The sequence below is a fragment of the Eucalyptus grandis genome, chromosome 11 (genome assembly GCF_016545825.1).
Source record: "Eucalyptus grandis isolate ANBG69807.140 chromosome 11, ASM1654582v1, whole genome shotgun sequence".
Taxonomy (NCBI): Eukaryota; Viridiplantae; Streptophyta; class Magnoliopsida; order Myrtales; family Myrtaceae; genus Eucalyptus; species Eucalyptus grandis.
The window spans coordinates 45,388,254-45,405,972 of NC_052622.1; the positions used below are offsets into that span (position 1 = coordinate 45,388,254).

Genomic DNA, 17,719 nt, shown 5'->3' on the forward strand with positions numbered 1-17,719 from the left:
TAATACATCGATGGAAAATAATAAATGAAGAAATCATTATATTACAAGAGTTGTCAATCCATCGATTCTAACATCTCCGAGAATCAGCTTGTGATTTTGATTGATATCTCCATATTCTTCTTCCTTGATCGATAAATCAAAGCCTTTAGAGTAAAGATGCCGATTAAAGGCATGGATATTAAGTTGTGATAGCACAATCGTTGTATTTCAGAAGTTGTAACCGCTTGCGAATAGATTAGACGTGTGATGCAGTTGTGACCGCATTAAAAGTATTAATTGCTTACAAGTAGATGTCTTTAGCAAGCTATAAAAGCCTGTAATTGTTCAAGATGACCCAATCATTAAAAAAAATACATATTACCGATGTACTTTTTTCAATTTACTAATGCCAATATATTATCAGTTTCCATTATTCTAACCTTGTACCTTGAAATTCATTGTTTTTCTTCTTTGTTATGCCGATTCAATTTCTATCCTAAAAGAAATCAAAGATCAATTTTTTGGTGAAAAGTTTTTCACGGATCGGGTCAACACCCATATGACCTGAATTATATACGTTTTAACAAGATGTGTTCTATCAAGATACCACCAAAGATAGAATTCTATCGAGATAAATTTTACCTAGAGGTGAATGGTTCTAGGTTCCTTACAGATTACATTTAGAACTCGAAACTTATCATTGGGTACGGATTCCTCATTTTTTGAAATCCGAAACCTACTCATCGAAATCTGAAACCTATCATAGGTTATAGGATTGTTCCACGGTCCAATAGGATTTTTTTTTTTGGGTTTCATTTTTAGTTAAACAGAACCAAGATGAAAGCAACCTGTCCATAGTTCAAGATTCCAACAGGATATAGCTAGAATTTCTACCAATCCTGTGGAGTTCAGGTTGGACCGGCTACTAATTCTGCGGACGGTCCTGGTATTGACAAGACCGCCATTTTCGCTAACGTGTCCATAGTTCAAGATTTCAAGCCTCGAGGCTTCAACGGTTGAACTTCAAAAGTCAACTTCCGACTGTCAGACCATCTCGAAGATCTGCAGGCGTCCTGCGGCTTGTAAATTGCGCACAGCCTTCCCCCTTCCCTTAAACCTACGGCGCCGTCTCATCGGACAAGATGACGACGGACAGCGAGATCCTGGAGAAGCTCGAAGGCCTCACTCGGGATGCCACCCGCCACCAGCTGGAGGCTCTCCAGTCGATCCTCCAGCGCAACGGCAGCACGGGTTACCTGCGCCCCTTCCTCAGCAGCCACCCTGCGCCGATCGACGTGGCAACTTTCCGGCGCAAAGTCCCTCTGTCTAGCTACGACGACTACGCCGACCACATCAGTCGTATGGCCGACGGGTTAGTCGATGACGGCGACCCGATCCTGTGTGTTGATCCCCTCGTCTGTTTCTTTTACAGGTATAATAGCTCTGTACCCACGACAATTCGGAAATTTCTGAGCTGTTACCGTGAAAGTTTGGGATATAGTTTTGTTCTAATGAATGCTCGTCGAATTGGGTGTTCCATTTAGATGAAACTCGAGGTTCTTTATTCTGTTAAGTGATTTCACCTTCACTGGATCGTTCAGCAGTTTTGGTCCTGTTAATCATAATTCGAGTCATTATTAATTTTCGTTGAACTTGCCAAAAGATTAATTTATTTTAAACTCACATCTTTTCGAGCTAATTGAATATTTGCTCCGATGGAAGAGTCAGAGCCGTGTCGAAACTAAAACGAGCTAAATAGCAGGAGATCGATGAGTTGATTGATTCTTGCTATCCGCTGATGCGATATAGCTATTCGGCTGTTGGGTTACTATATTCATTGTGTTCGCTTGGCAGCTCCGGGACAAGTTCCATGAGACCAAAGATGATACCTTACTTCGATACGCCTCTGTCGAGAGAGGCTACATTCGTAGCTATGTGGGGCAGCGCTGCAATACTTCGAAGGTAAATCTCCTGTTCCGAATCAATCTTTCCCTTGTTGTGCGATTCTCGCAATTGCCTTGCCACTACCTGTCACTTTTGTCGATGATTGGAGTTCTTCCGAATTTTGCCAGAGTAATAGGAAGTTTGAATCTTTCTTAGGTCGTTCCCCCCGAGGCCATCAGCAAACAAGAGTCTCTGGTTTGTTTATGCCGGTAATGTCACTCAGACCAAGGGCGGGTTCAAGGCCATGGCAGCCTCGGCTTACCCAATGCACAGTGGCAGAACGAGGTCCTCACAGTTTCTGTCTGCTTCCATTAGTCCACGAGAGGTCATTCTGGGATCGGATGTCGACTGCCAGATGTACTGCCACCTTCTGTGTGGCCTTAGGCACTTCGACATGATCGACAGTATTCAAGCGCCATATGCCACCGGATTAGTTAGAGCATTCTGCCTTCTGGAGGAAAAATGGGAGTTGCTCTGTGAGGACGTAGAAAAAGGGTTCCTGAGTTTGGATACCTCCGACACAGCAATGAAAGATTCCGTCAACGAGTCTCTTGGAGGGCCTCGGAGTGATCTGTCCGAAAGAATTAGGTTGATCTGCAAAGAGAACTCTTGGGACGGGATTCTGATTAAGCTATGGCCGAATCTGAGGTACGTCAAGTGCGTAACGACGGGGAGTATGATGCATTGTTACCCAAAACTCAAGCGCTATGCTGGAGAAGTCCCGATGCTAGGTGGAGGCTACTTCGCCTCTGAATGCGCTGTGGGCATTAACTTGGAGCCGATGCAACCTCCCGAAAATACCCGGTTTGTAGTGCTTCCAACAGCGGGCTATTTCGAGTTTCTCCCCTATGATCCCGATGAAAACAGTGTCGCTGACGGGGAAATCGTGGATATCTCGGGCGTCGAAGTCGGGAAGATCTATGAAGTAGTCGTTACTACTTTTAGAGGACTTTATCGGTACCGGCTAGGCGACATAGTCAGAGTGACTGGGTTTTATAACTCATCTCCTGAGCTGGAGTTCGTGATGAGAGCTCCTAAATCTTCTTCCGAGATGATAACCGAGAGGGACTTGACATCCGTGGTCGAAAAGACACGAGTCCTGCTTGAAGATGTCTTGGAGGCGGAAATCACAGAGTACGCTTGCTCCGTGGACTTTAACATGAGCCCCAGGCAATTGAAGATTTATCTAGAAGTCAAAGGCGTCTCATTCGAGGACAAATTGAAGGACACCATGATCGATCTTACAAGGTGCTGTGCATCAATGGAGGATGACTTCGGAGGCATCTACAAGGTGCAGAGGGAAAGAGGCGAACTCAGGCCTCTGTTGGTGTATATTGTAACTCCCGGAAGCTTTGATAGGTTATTGCAGATTGCGACCGAGAAGGGAGCGCCCGCTAGTCAGTATAAACATCCCAAGATTATCCGGAATTGCGAAATTTCTGATTTCCTAGAAGGAGTTGCTCTCACTACTATATGTACAGATTCAAAGGATGCCTGAAAATCATCCTAAATTTGGGTCAAGTCTCAACTTGCCTCTCTGTACCATCGTACTTCTTCGAGAAATTTGCGTACTTTCTATTTGGTGATCTTTCCGGCCCACTCCATGATGGATTTGGATCAATTATAGCCATTGATCATGTGCATATTGCATTAGTCTCGCAAAATCAGAAGTTCTTGATTGAATCTGACCATGGATCACGGTTGAGCCAAGTGTTTCCCCATTTCTTGGGACTCCATGTCAGGAATGGTTCTAGACGTATTTCAGGGGAATGTGTACTTCAATTTGGAGATAGGATACAGATTGTACTTCATGTTTCCCCTCCTAAATGCGTGACCTTACTGTAATTACCCATAAAATTGCTGTATAGAACATGCTTATCATTCTATGATCAAAGTTCCTATCTTCTCCGAAAGTGAACCCTGTAAATCCATTATTTTTTTAATGGTCCTACCTCCTATTTTTGCTTAGAGAGATATTCGATTTAGCTATATCCTCTGTTTGAGTCCATTCGTAAAGATCGGTCGAGTTTAAGTTTGGATATTTCACGTTAACTGAAGAAAACAGCGATAATTTCTCGAAAAATTTGGGCAATTCACACTAGCCAACGAAAAACTAAACTAGCAAGCGCATTATCAACATTCAACTCTCCATTAACTGAATTAGTTTCGTTTTCAAATTTGAACGTGGTGAGGGAAACCTCAAAGTTTCCTTCAAAGATCAAAAATCTTGTTTGTGTTTGAGATAGTTATTAAAGACGGATCTTTTGAGGCACCCGGTTAGAACTTCATCACCGTTCCACTTTGTTTTTTTTGGTAAAGCCAAGAATCACATGGGATGCGGGACGCTACGCTGAGAGTTTGGCGGGATCAATGCGTCCGTCTCATGGCTTCTCTGAATCGCGAGGTCAGTCACAAGATAGGCTTTCTCGCATTCGAGACGGTCTCTCTCTCTCTCTTCGTCGAGTAATTTGAGGAAAATATCAGCAAGATGAAAACACTTTTGTACGTATTGCTAAAGGCTCATCTCCAAGAGTTTTGGGCCTCCAAAGGCCTTCTGTTCTTCTTACAACTGCTGAATCAGGAACTCAGGAAGAGACCTGGCTTAATTGGAATTTTGTTGGGAGAGGAGGAGAGTGCTCCGCAACCTTTCGCTCTCTTTTTTCTTTTTAGCTTTTAGTTGCAAGAAAAGAGATTTGAATTTGTCTTTTTACTATTTACTTTTATCTTTGAAGGGTAGCAACACTTTTGCCTCCTTGTTTTGTCCTATTTTTCCTAAATCTGTCCATGTTTTGACACATGTATATTTTTGGTTTTTTGGTTTACAATTCAATAGATGATCTGGTCTTGAGATTCCTTTAGTAAGAGAGGGTAAATATTGCACAAGAGTGAGCAACCCTACGAGTTTTAAATGCCATAGTTGGCAGGGAAATGCCGAAGGTTGAAGCTTCTTCTCTTGCTGACTCATCTCCTCAAATGAATGATTTAGGTTTATTTACAGAGAAATATAAGATTGGCTGTTGCATAGGATCATCTCACATGGCGATCTGTGCGTTGAAATCGATGGAAGGCATTCCGCTGTGTGTAAAGAGTAAATGAGTTAGGGGTGAGTGATTCATGTCATGAGGACATAGATTGACACCAAGCCCAGTAAAAAATATCAGCGATGGAATATGTATATATAAGGTAAATTTACCAAAAAAAACCTAAATTTATTATATGAATTGACATAAACCTTTTAATTTTACCAATTGAGTTTAAATTTTTTAATTGTTAATCAATATAGTCTTTTTGACCAATTTTGACGAGGACGTTGGTTGTCTTACGTGACATGACCAATGCAAATATGAAAATTTTTATAATTTTTTTTTCCACCAAGTTCAATGAGGGTTGCAAAGCCCTCATCGATCACTCTAGAAGAAATAAAAAGAAAATGATAATTAATTCCAATTTTTTTTGAAAAGGTAAAAATTATCCACGTCCAATCATGTTGTGTAGGACAACATCCACATTGGTAATTTCCAATTAATTTTAGTTGAAATGACTACATTAACAAATCCTCAAAAAGTTTATAACTCAATTAACAATATTAAAATATCTAAGATCAAATTGTGATGATTAATATTTTGTTTAGGATTTTGTTTAAAATATCTAAGATCAATATTAGGTTTAGGATTTTTTTTTTTAATTTTTCCTTAATTTGTGATGATTAATATTTTGTATTTCTGACATCATTAGTAAAAGAAAAGCTCACCGATTTTTCACCACCTTGTATGTCCTTTTCTTCTTCTGTTAACTGTTCAGCGATCTCATCAACCTAGTTCTTTGGAGGTTTCATAGGGGTGAATGGTCATCTTCAAGCACCAAGTTCGTGCAGAAATAACGCATCACAGTAACTACATTTGGCTCCCCACCTAATTGTCTGAAGACAGAAAAAGAAATTTGATTTTGCTATATTGATCAATCAAGTCAATCATCCCCTAATATCGAACAATCCCAGTCTTTGCATCGTTGATTATCAATCGAAGTGGTAAAGTGATTTAACAGAACTACCCGACAAATGTACCCCATGAACCATGAGATGTCAAAGCTTGGATTCGATCGAGTACAACCTCCTAAAGATTGTGCCACAAAGGAAATCATACCATGTAAAGAACCCTAATTTGAACGTTGAAAGGTGGTCTTAGTCTACTGTATTTGAAAGGTGGTCTTAGTCTACTGTCTATGCATAAAGAAGGAAAATTGATGATTATCCCTCTGAAAACTCTTTTCAATTCTGGTTCTAAAAGGAATGTTACTCACCTAGTCCATCCATCCACTGATTATACATCAAAACACTCTGCAAATCAAGTAACTTCATAATATGCAAGCTATAAAAGAAAAGAACCTACTAAACTATTCACAAGCCGAGGGAATATAAGCATGTGAAAACAGAGGTGGCCTTGGCAAGCAATAATAGCAAAAAAAACACTCCACAGTTACGACGTGAGTATGCAGCGAATGCTTAAACAATCATGGAAATGTCATTTATGTTGATAAATCAAACTGGAACAACTTTTGAGTGATTCACATTAGGCACCTATTGCTCCCACTATGATACCTATAATTCTCGTGAGCCGTGACGATCAATTGTTGGGGTTTGAAGAAAGTTTGGGGCTGATGCTTGCTCGGGTTTCTCTCTTTCCTCCATATCTTTCACAGATGAAGATGATGTTCATTATGGATTTTGATGACATACACAAGACTGTCCATTGCGTCCGATGCTAGTAACTACTTGAGTAGCTGGTGATCAATTTAAATGAAAAACAAATTGCTTGCACTGTCCAAGACATGGACACTTCCCATATCAATGCCTGCTCTGACAAATTGGAGAGAATTCAGCAAAGGAAAAGCTCGAGAAAAATGCCATCGCTGAATCAACAAATGACTGAATGCTCCCAATTATCTTGTTGACTCGAGGACTTGCAACTAAATCCAGATGAGTGTAAAACCTCTCTCGATTCCACAATATAGCTGTCTACCCAATGAATCAACATAAATTATCAAACCATTATGCTGAGTGAAAACCCTCGATCATCTGCATCCATATGAAAGGCATTTTCTTCCATTATTTCCATAGTAAATCCCAATCTTCATTAGGAAAATTTGCACGAAACTTCAGTTACGCACATTTTGCTTGTTTCATCCAGTAGCTTAGAAGTCTCATCGTTCACAGACACACCGTCTTTCTTCATCCGCTCAGCAATAACAAGTGGCATCACACCAGCTTTGGCATAAGTTTGTAGCAGTGAATTGTAGACCTCAGTACTCACATGGCCAGCATTTCGAAGAATAACTAGCAGTTCCTCTGCTCCTTCAACATTTCCACGCTCTTGTAGATTCTCAAATAATTCTGCAATCAACTTTCTGTCAAACTTCCAATTTTCAACACTACCAATAGCCTTATTTAGATAATAAAGAGCTTTATCCATCTGCTTCTCTTTCAGATAACCCCACGTCAGAAGCTCCCAAGTAGTGTAACACGGAGCGACCCCATTTTTTGCAATGCGTTCGTAGAATTTCTCTGCCATTTCCATCTGGCCATCGTTCACGTGAGCAGCAAGAAGTATGTTTGCAACCCTAGGATCACCGGTTTTAGAAACCGACTCCCACTCAGTATAGAGCTTCTCCGCTTCTTTGAGGTCCCCAAGTTTTACAACTGATGAAATCATGCAAGTGTATTCAGCATCATTCATTTTTGGGAATAATGAATTCATCTTTTTCCATATCCGATGAACCCCATCTTTGTCTCCCATATTCGTGTATAAACTCAGGAGGGATGAGTATGCCACCCGAGTTTTACGAGAAGTTCTTTTCTCCATCTCCTTTATAGCAGATGATGCTTTTTCTAGAGAGGCATTTTTTATGTAGAGATTGGTCAGAATACTGTAGCTAAACCAGTCCGGAGGTATTTTTGCCTTCTTTAGCTCGAGGAAAACCCTTTCAGCTGTTGCAACATCATTTTGCTCCTTGCAGCTTGTTAACCACAGATTATACGTGATTATGTCTGGTGAAGTGCTCTTTTTCAACTTCTCAATCACTTCAGGAACCTTCTCCAGTTGCGCACTGGACACATACATAGATAGTATGTGGTTATAGGGAAGAGGGCTCTTCAAGAAACCACAATCAGACATTTTCTCAATTAAGGCCTCAGCTTTGCTGGACAGCTGCTTCTTGGCATAGCTGTGGAGGAGAGCATTGCAGGTATGCTCCCCTCTCATCTGAGAGGGAAGATCTTCAAAGAACTTCTCTGCACTGTTAAGCCCACGAACTTTAGCAATCAGGTCTAGGTGAACAGCATAGTCACCGGCTAACAGCTTGATATCTTGCCGTAACCTCATCCATTCACATATCTGGAAAGGAAAGTACATAACAGAACATCACGCATTTTATAATCACTAATACTATCACAAGTTCAAGGCCAGACTAGTATTTAAATTGTAAGAATATGAAGCCATGCAAGGCCGAGACATGTTGGCCTCTATAAGAACCTAGTTGAGTCCTAGGACATTGAGCACCTGCTATCAACCGAAAAATTCCTTAGGTACATTATGTAGGTTCCTGGGAAGCTCCATTCAATGGAGCAAAAAAGGCCTTATAGACGTGACAATGAAAGTTATTCCTACATTAACATTTTCAAGCAACTTTTGCTAAAAACCTCAATGACTTAGAGATTTATCTGCACATGTAACAAGGAATTTCTAACAGAATTTTCATCATTTGGTACCTTAGAAAGCACCATAATTGTTTAAGTGTGCAACTGAAAGCACCACAATTGTTTAAGTGTGCAACTGACCATAAGTAGTACTTGCCATCCCATTTTTCTAGAAGGCTAAGTATTTATCTATAATAATCAATACTTTTTTGAACTTGTTACATAGATATTAAAAGAACCATTACCTCTCTTTACTTCTTTTTTTTTTTTTTTTTTGGGTGGGGGGGGGGGGGGGGGTGTACGTCTCCCTCCTATAACTTATTAATCAAGATTTAAAAGTTTTAAGCGTTTGCTCCAGTTCACATCACAATTATATATATAAATTTACTGTGTCTATCATATTACAGTACATTTTCAATCGTCATAACAAGGCTATTCGGCTATGAGATGTGTTAACTAATCTTATCTTGTAGACGAGTCAACTAAGTAAATCCATGATTAGGGGACAATAGAATGATCCTGAATTTAAAAAAAATAATAAAGAAGGAGAAGGGGATAACAGGATATGGGATATAAAGAAGATACGGCATCTTGGTTTAAAGGGATAACAAGGCTACCCAGTCATTTCTGTAATGTCACCAGCACTGGCACCAACATCATCACAATCACAATTCGCCCCTAATACACCATTTCCTACCTCCATTGCTCAGCAGCCATCCCTCCATTACCACAACAAGAACAAGGAACCGCGCCAAATGAGGTAACGTCTGCACATCTCCCTACTACAATGCCAATCCTCATGATTACCCTCCACTACACACACAACCATTCTCCCATTCCTCCTGCACCAACACTATTCTCGATCATGCTCTGAGAGATAAGAGAGCGTGCGCGCGTTGCATTACCATTCTCCATTACAGCCAGTGGTAACTGGTATCTCCAATTATGAACTACTTAAAGGCTCATTTGCAATTAGGAACGAAGATTCTTAATCACCAATTAAATTTTAGTGAAACCAAATAAAACTACGATCAAGATGTAGTCACTGCACTACATGCCAGATTTTCCAAACAATAGACAAGATGCCACAAATTCCACATCTTTTAGTTTTCATCATCAACTCTTCCCTAACCATTCAACATCATGTCCCAATCACCAAAGGAAAGAAAAAACAGTACCCGTTTGATTTCTCTCATTGTTCTACGAATTACCACCATGTTGAGAAACAGACTCAATATCAGTCACTTGCTTAGCTCCTATCTACCTATAATTTCGAACGAATAGAGCTCTCCTTTCACAGCTTTGCCTTCAATGGTGTCCATTTCTCAGCAAAAACGACTCTTCTTCACTCATAAAAGCATTTCAGAGTAAATGAGTTCAACGCAGAAAGAGGAGAACCTCGAGGGCGTGCTTGTAGCGCTTGAGCTTGCGAAGCTCTCGGACGATGCGGTTGAGCTCGTACTTGCGCACCGCGCCTCCTTCCTCCTTCCACTTGCGAATCGTCACCACCGCGCTCCGCTTCGCGTACACCAGGCTCAGCAGCCTCTTCCCCAGCGTGTCTCCGCCTTTCCTCTTCGGCGCCATCCCCGAGGCGGCGGCGGCGGTGGCGGTGGCGGCGGCCGACGGGCTCTCCGCCGCCACGGCCTCCGCCGAGAAGCGGCGGTTGGCGGTGGGAAGCAACGCGCGGGCGGAGCGAAGCAGCATGGCGGTCCGCGTGCCCTGAAGTGGTTAGAGCAACTTTATATACATGGGCCCAAATTCACCAATGTTTTCTAAACGAAAAAGGGCCCAAGTCCTGTTTTCTTCTTTTAACTTATTTTTTTTTTCTCTCATCTCCTCGTGAAGGACATACGCGTAAATTGCAGGATTTCATTTTGGAACGTCTCGTGCTCCAAAAATCACGAAGTGTGTCAAAGGCCTTTGGGCCGTAACGACTGTGACGTGGGCAATACTTTTATTAGGGAGACTTAAGAAGATCGCTTGTCGACGCAAATACGGACGACACTCCAATACGTTATTTCTTTTTAAAAAAGAATTCTAATACGTCGAACACGTTGTATTTTTTATAGACAAATTAATTCGAAATAAATAAAAGTTTAGAATGAATTTACATTAAAAATATTAATTCACAATTTTTTAATAGCATTCATTATTTCAATTTAACAAATTCAACTCCATTCGAATAATCCATAAAACTTGAAAAAAAATACAAGTGATTCACATTCTATACTCTATACTCGCGTGTGAGATATGTCAGAAGAGAAGAGAAAATACTTAAGAGTTAAATTGTATATCACAGAAAGTGAAAGTAGAAAGAAAAGAAAAGATTACGTTTTTACTCTTCCTCCATTTATTACTTTTATTATTGTTTTTTTAATTTTTCATATATATATATTGACCCATCATTTATTAAATGTTTTCAAAATTGATTTCTTGTGTTGGAATCACATGTTAGAAAATCACATATCAAAATTCCGACTTGATTGTCAAAGAGTGTTGAGAAAGTTAGCTAGGTGTCAGATTTTTTAACACGTGTTGATCGAGTGTTAGAGACTATCCGAGAGTATCCGCTAGTATTGGACATGTGTCAAAATGTCCGATACAATACAAAGACTCTCGGAGAGTATTGATGTTTGATAGGGACATGGTAGAGAGTCTATCCACTTAAGCATTGAAAAGATCTATAGAGTAAAAGAGGAAAACCTAGCATATGCTAGCATAGTCTTAAAATACTTAGCTAGACCTAATCTGCTTTGATTGTTGAAATGATCTATCCAATAATTTAACCCAAAAGGGGATGACCTAGCCAATAGGTGAGATAGCTAGTATAAGCACCTAGAGGGGGTGAATATGTGCACAAACAAATTCTCGAGATACGGAAGCGATTCTAGGCAAACGATAGAAAGGAAAATGCGATCAAAGTAAAGTAAAGGTTAGGGAAGAGAAAATTGAACACAAGATTTATAGTGGTTCGGCTTATCCAAGCCTACGTCCACTCTTCCGCACTGACAGCCCACCGGTTGGATTTCACTATGAACAAAAGAGAAGTTACAACACAGCTTTTCCTTGATTCCACAGTGTAGATGTTCTACCACACTTCCTCAAGGTTTCTTATGAATAAAGACTCTCTTTTGTTTACACGATTTTGCTCAACAAACGATTTGACTAAAAACAAGGAGCTTCAGACTTTGGAATTCTTCTATCGTGCACTCCCTCGAACAACTGGAACGTCTTCCTTATATACTCCTTCATGCCATCATACCCGTTGGCACTTACCAAAGGAATTCCTCCAATTTACCCGTTGGACGGAATCAATTAGGAAGATCATTCGAGCTATTAAAGGAACATGTCGATAGCCCATCAATCCTGCTCGCCCATACAATCAGGATCTCGGTTTCCATAAGTAGAACCTTCTAACATGTCGATAGCCCATCAATCCTGCTCGCCCATACAATCAGGATCTCGGTTTCCATAAGTAGAACCTTCTAAGTATACTTTGCCAATCATCGGATCCTTAATCTTTGAATCAATTATGATCAAACAAAGGATTCCGTTATGTCATATCCAGCCAAGAGATCTTCTCCAATCGATAAGGTCACATCTTTAATGAAACATCAAGTTCTGGATAGCCTTTCTTCAACGGATTAGAAACTGTCAATGGGGATAGACTTTGAGTCTTGAGTCTGGCTGTCCGGAGGTCTTCAGACTTTAAATAGTAGAGTCTGCAAGCCTTCAGACTAAACTGATGGAAACGTTTTGTCGACTTCAAAACACTTCACGAGGATTTCTCCAACAATCTCCCCCTTTTTGATGGTGACAAAACTTTCCTGCAGATTTGGAAAACTTTGACCTGCAAAACATTTCTCAAACACATATGCATATCTTATAGAGATAAGTGGCTAAATGAATAACACTAGAATCTGCAACCACAGAAAATAGGTTAGTCCAGTATGCAATAAAGCCATCCATAAGATATCAATAGTAGTTAATAAGTAGTCAAATCCAAATCCCAAATTTAGTCCACATCCAGACACATGACTTACAAGTCAAGTTAAAACAAACCACAAACCAAACAAACCAAAAGTTCGACAAATTTAAGTTCAAATTTTTTCAAGTTCAAAGTTTTTCAAGTCTCGCAAGTCTCCCGCCTTTTGTCAGCATAAAAAAAAATTGAGATGAAATTGGAGTCAAGAATGCTTGGGAACGCGAACAAGCTGGAAATCTCCCATCGACTGAACGATGCCTTCCAGCCTTTTCAAGTCTTCCTTTAGTTGTGCAACATCCTCAGCCTTAGCATTAACCTGAATCTGAAGAAAAAAGGGCTTAGATTTGATCATTCAATGAACTCGAAGAAACTTGTCCTGCATTCTGCAAGTTCTAAACTTCACATCCCAATGCATATATCTGACCTTGCATCTCCAAGAGAATATCCATAACTCTGCGAAAGTCTGCTGAATTTTCGGTCTGCGTACTGGCGTTGACACGATCTGATGGAGTAAATGTAGACGATGGTAGATCAGCATAATCACGCAGATTTGGCGAAGAAACATCATGACCTTCCTCAGGAAACTGAGAGACATAAATATCCTCTGGATCTGCTGGGGATCGACTGACTCCCTCACTGGTTGCAGGATTTGAAGACATTCCTCTTTTCTCTTGGTCTCCCCCTGTGTTCATGCCTTCAGGTGGAGAGTGCTCCTCATGTTCTCTTTCTTCTTGATCTCTTTTCTCTTCTTCTTCTTTTTCAACTCTCTCTTGCTCAGCATCTCTTTCTTCTTCTTCTCTTTCCTCCGTTTCTTTTTCCTTTGCTTCTTTCTCTGCTCTTTCTTTTGTCTGCTGTTCTGACTCTTTCTCTTGAATGGGTCGACTGAGATTTTTCAAAGCAGAAATAGTGATGTTTTCCTCATCATCTTCATCATCAATGATGAGAGCTCTTCTTGTTTTGGATGGAGCATCCATGGGCTCCTTCCCTTTTCTTTTTCCTGTAGAAGAGAATTGATGAGATTTGACTGGAGTCTTCTCCTTAAATTTCTCCAATGCTTTGCTTAGTTCCTTCAGACGCATCTTGGTCACCATTTTCAGTCCCACCACCATATGATCGCACGATCGAGCACAAAGAATTTGCGGAGGCTGAATGTTCAGATGTCTGAATAACTTTGTCACAAGACCTGGATAAGGAAGTTGACCTCTGTCCTTCATCACAGCTCTATACATGTGGAACATAACAATGTGAGGAAGTGAAAACCTTTTCCCAGTGATGATGGCATACATTAGCTTTGCCTCTGAACTTGAGACATCACTCTTGGAAGTTGATTTCGGTCTGAGACAATTGATTACAATTTTGTGCAGCAAGATGTTGAATGCACTCATCCTTGAATATGAAATCTTTTCCTTTGTTCTCCCGTCCTTAACAAGTTCCAGTGTAGTACGAGCAATAGAAACTTTGATCCGTTGATATCTTCCTCTCTCAACTCCTAATACATTTGCCAGCATATCCATATCCACTACAAAGTCTTGATCTTTGACACTAAAGGAAAATCTATTCGCATCCAAGAAACTAAGATTTGAATAGAAATATGCAGTTAGTTGAGGATAGGCCTCTGTGGTGTCAGAGCAGAATTTTTCAAGTTGAAGATGAGCGAACTTTTCCCTTAAGTTCACATTCACAGCATCCAGAAAATCAAAATCCACACTCCTAGGGTTTATCACCCCACGCTTCAGCAATTTTGAGTATAGATCCTTCTGTTCCTTCGATCTAAACAACTCTCCCCTTTTTTCCTTGATTTTCCGCTGCAACTCCCATTCTTGGTTGAAATTGGCTGTATAATTTGTCATCATCATTTCCATCTACCGGATTAATTCCCCAATCACGAGGATCACTTGGGATATTCGCAAGGGTTTCTTCTGCCACCCCTTTACGAGCAATTCCCAAACTTTCCATTTTTCGCAAAAAGATATATTCATTTCCATATCCTTTGTCTTTAAGAAAATCATCGACATAATTCAATGGAGTACTGGTCCCTTTTAAAGCACGATACAACTTATAAATAAAAGAGGGCCTTTGAACTCTTACAGGATCTGCATCTTCAATGATTTCTTCATTTTGATGATGATCAACATTTTGAGGACTAGATAGAGGAGAATGACGCTGCTGAGAATGTTGTGGGCTCTGCTGCTGATTTGGAGATACTTATTCTTCAGTGAGATCGAAGTGCGTAGGCCCCTCACTCATTCGCCGTGGTCCCCTGCTTGCGATCCTCGAAGACTTTCTTGAAGACGACATATTTCTTAGTCTTTGAAAGATTCCTTGCTTGACTTTCCCAAGAAAGATGACAACTTTTTCGAAGATTAAACAAGAGAAGAAAACAGAAATGGAAGATTGATGCTTTTTAGGGTTTTGGAGTTAAGCGAAGAGAAACTGACTGTATATAAGACAGTCGAAAGGAGGGGATACCAAACGTCGTAATGGAAAGTGAAAAGATGCCTTAAAAAAATAATTGCCTTTTTCGAAAAATAGTCATTTCAAAATAACTCCTTTTTCTATAGGAAACGATGCAATAATCTCGTAAATTAAAGATAGCGGTTGAGATAACAATAATCAAACACGGTTGATAAACGTACCTTTTCAAGATGAGATTAGAGAGAGAAAATAACTTACAGTCAAAGTCTTGCAGTTAAAGTCTTATTTGTCTGAGTCTAAGAGTTTCTAGACTTTAACTTCTTCAAACCTCAAAATGTTGAGTCTGGAACGGATAATTTCAAATTGATTTTTCTCCAAAGGCTTTGTAAATATATCCACCAGTTGGTTCTTTGAGTCAACAAACTGGATCGTAATTTCTCCGTTTTGAACATGATCTCTAATGAAGTGATGTCGAATCTCTATATGCTTTGCTCTTGAGTGAAGAATTGGTTTTTTGGTGAGATTGATTGCGCTGGTGTTGTCACATTTAATCTCCGTGCATGAATCTTCAATTCCAAAGTCTCTTAGCTGTTGTTTTATCCACAGAATTTGTGAACAACAACTTCCGAGAGCTACATATTTTGCTTCTGCTGTAGAGAGAGCTACTGTACTTTGCTTCCTTGAAAACCAAGACACTGTCTTGCCTCCAAGTAGTTGACAGGTACCTGAGGTGCTCTTTCTATCAACTCTGCATCCGGCTAAGTCTGCGTCTGAGTACCCGAGAAGAGTAAAGTCTCCCCTTTTAGGACACCAAAGACCGAAGCTTGAAGTTGATGCAACATATTTGATAATACGTTTTGCAGCATTTAAATGTGATTCTTTAGGGTCCGCTTGAAATCTGGCACAAATGCAAACATTAAACAAAATGTCAGGTCTAGAAGCAGTAAGATAAAGAAGTGAACCGATGATACTCCTGTATAACTTTTGGTCGACTTTCTTTCCTCCTTCATCTTTATCTATCTTCAAGGAGCTTGACATTGGTATATTGGCCTTTTTGCAATTGTCCAGTCCAAACTTCTTCACAATATCATTAGCATATTTTTCTTGATGAATAAAAGTTCATTCCTTCAGTTGTTTCACTTGAAGTCCAAGAAAGAAGGTTAACTCACCCATCATGCTCATTTCAAATTCATCCTGCATAGTCTTAGAGAATTTCTTGCATAGACTTTCATTAGAGGATCCAAAAATAATATCATCGACATATATTTGAACAAGTAGAAAACTCTTGCTTTCTCTTTTAATGAAAAGAGTAGTGTCTACTTTACCTTTAACAAATCCATTTTCAATTAAGAACTTACTCGATCTGTCGTACCAAGCTCGAGGTGCTTATTTTAAGCCATATAAAGCCTTTTTGAGTCTCGAATACGAGTCCGGTTTCCTTGGGTCTTCAAACCCAGGAGGTTGTTCCACATAGACTTCCTCTTGGATGAATCCATTTAGGAAGGCACTTTTGACATCCATTTGGAATAACTTGAAATTCTTATAACAGGCAAAAGCAAGTAATAATCGAATTGCTTCTAACCTTGCTACTGGTGCGTAAGTCTCGTCATAGTCTATCCCTTCTTCTTGTGTGTATCCCTTGGCCACGAGTCTTGCCTTGTTTCTTATAACTTTTCCTTTCTCGTTCATCTTGTTCCTGAAAACCCATTTAGCTCCAATAACAGATTTACCTTTTGGTTTAGGAGTCAATTCCCAGACATCATTAATGCTGAATTGTTTGAGTTCTTCTTACATAGCTTCAATCCAGCTTTCATCAGATAAAGCTTCTTCTATGCTTTTGGGTTCTATTTCAGAAATAAGAGCCATAACACTAGACTCTTCGCGCCTTTTGGATCTTGTGCGAATTCCTTCATTGATGTCGCCAATAATAAGATCTTTGGGATATTTGGACTTATGTTTCCGATTGCTGGTTAATTTGTCGATTGATGATCACTTCCTTCATCTCGAATCTTCAACGATCACTTGTTCTTTGATCCTTCAAAGTCTAAGCTATTTTAGACTTTGTAGAGTCTGGAGCAGGTTCAGATTCTTCAAGATGAGTCTGAATGGATTCATTTTGCATAGAGTCTTGGAATTTAACATTCATTGATTCTTCCACTGTTTGAGTCTTCTTGTTGTAGACTCTGTACGCTTTGCTTGTGGTTGAATATCCAAGGAAGATGCCTTCATCGACTTTTCTTCAAACTTACCAACTCGATTATTTGCATTTTTCAGTATAAAACATTTGCATCCAAATACATGAAAATATGAAACAATAGGCTTCTTTTCTTTGAACAGTTCATAAGGGGTTTTTTCGAATAGGCCTTAGAAAAACTCTATTTATAATGTAACATCTTTGTAGAAAGCTGCTTCAGCCCAAAAACGTGAAGAGATGTTGCTTTCAATTAAAAGAGTTCTAGCCATTTCTTGAAGTGATCTATTCTTTCTTTCCACAACTCCATTTTGCTCTGGAGTATATGGAGAGGAGAATTCATGCTGAAAACCTGATTCATCACAAAATTTTGTAAAATCATGATTTTTAAATTCACTTCCATGATCTGTTTTTATACTCGAGATAACATACCCTTTTTCATTTTGAACCTTTTTAGCAAACTTTTCAAAGTAAGAGAAAGTTTCAGACTTACTTGCCAAGAAATATACCCAAG

At 39.8% G+C, this 17,719-nt stretch overlaps 2 protein-coding genes across 2 annotated transcripts; one reads left to right on the forward strand and one right to left on the reverse strand.

The window, feature by feature from the left end:
• The first annotated feature begins 962 nt into the window (after positions 1-962).
• On the forward strand, positions 963-3,836 carry LOC104426700 (probable indole-3-acetic acid-amido synthetase GH3.6). The gene is made up of 3 exons (XM_010039836.3): positions 963-1,411; positions 1,834-1,941; positions 2,080-3,836. The coding sequence occupies exons 1-3, from the start codon at positions 1,122-1,124 to the stop codon at positions 3,419-3,421; spliced, it is 1,740 nt and encodes a 579-aa protein (XP_010038138.2). The 5' UTR covers positions 963-1,121; the 3' UTR covers positions 3,422-3,836.
• Positions 3,837-6,332: 2,496 nt separating this feature from the next.
• Positions 6,333-10,336, reverse strand: LOC104426702 (pentatricopeptide repeat-containing protein At4g02820, mitochondrial). Its single transcript, XM_010039837.3, has 2 exons — positions 10,013-10,336; positions 6,333-8,312 (listed from the first exon to the last, which is right to left on the reverse strand). Exons 1-2 carry the CDS (start codon positions 10,316-10,318, stop codon positions 7,056-7,058), a joined length of 1,563 nt encoding a protein of 520 aa, XP_010038139.2. The 5' UTR covers positions 10,319-10,336; the 3' UTR covers positions 6,333-7,055.
• Positions 10,337-17,719: the final 7,383 nt, after the last annotated feature.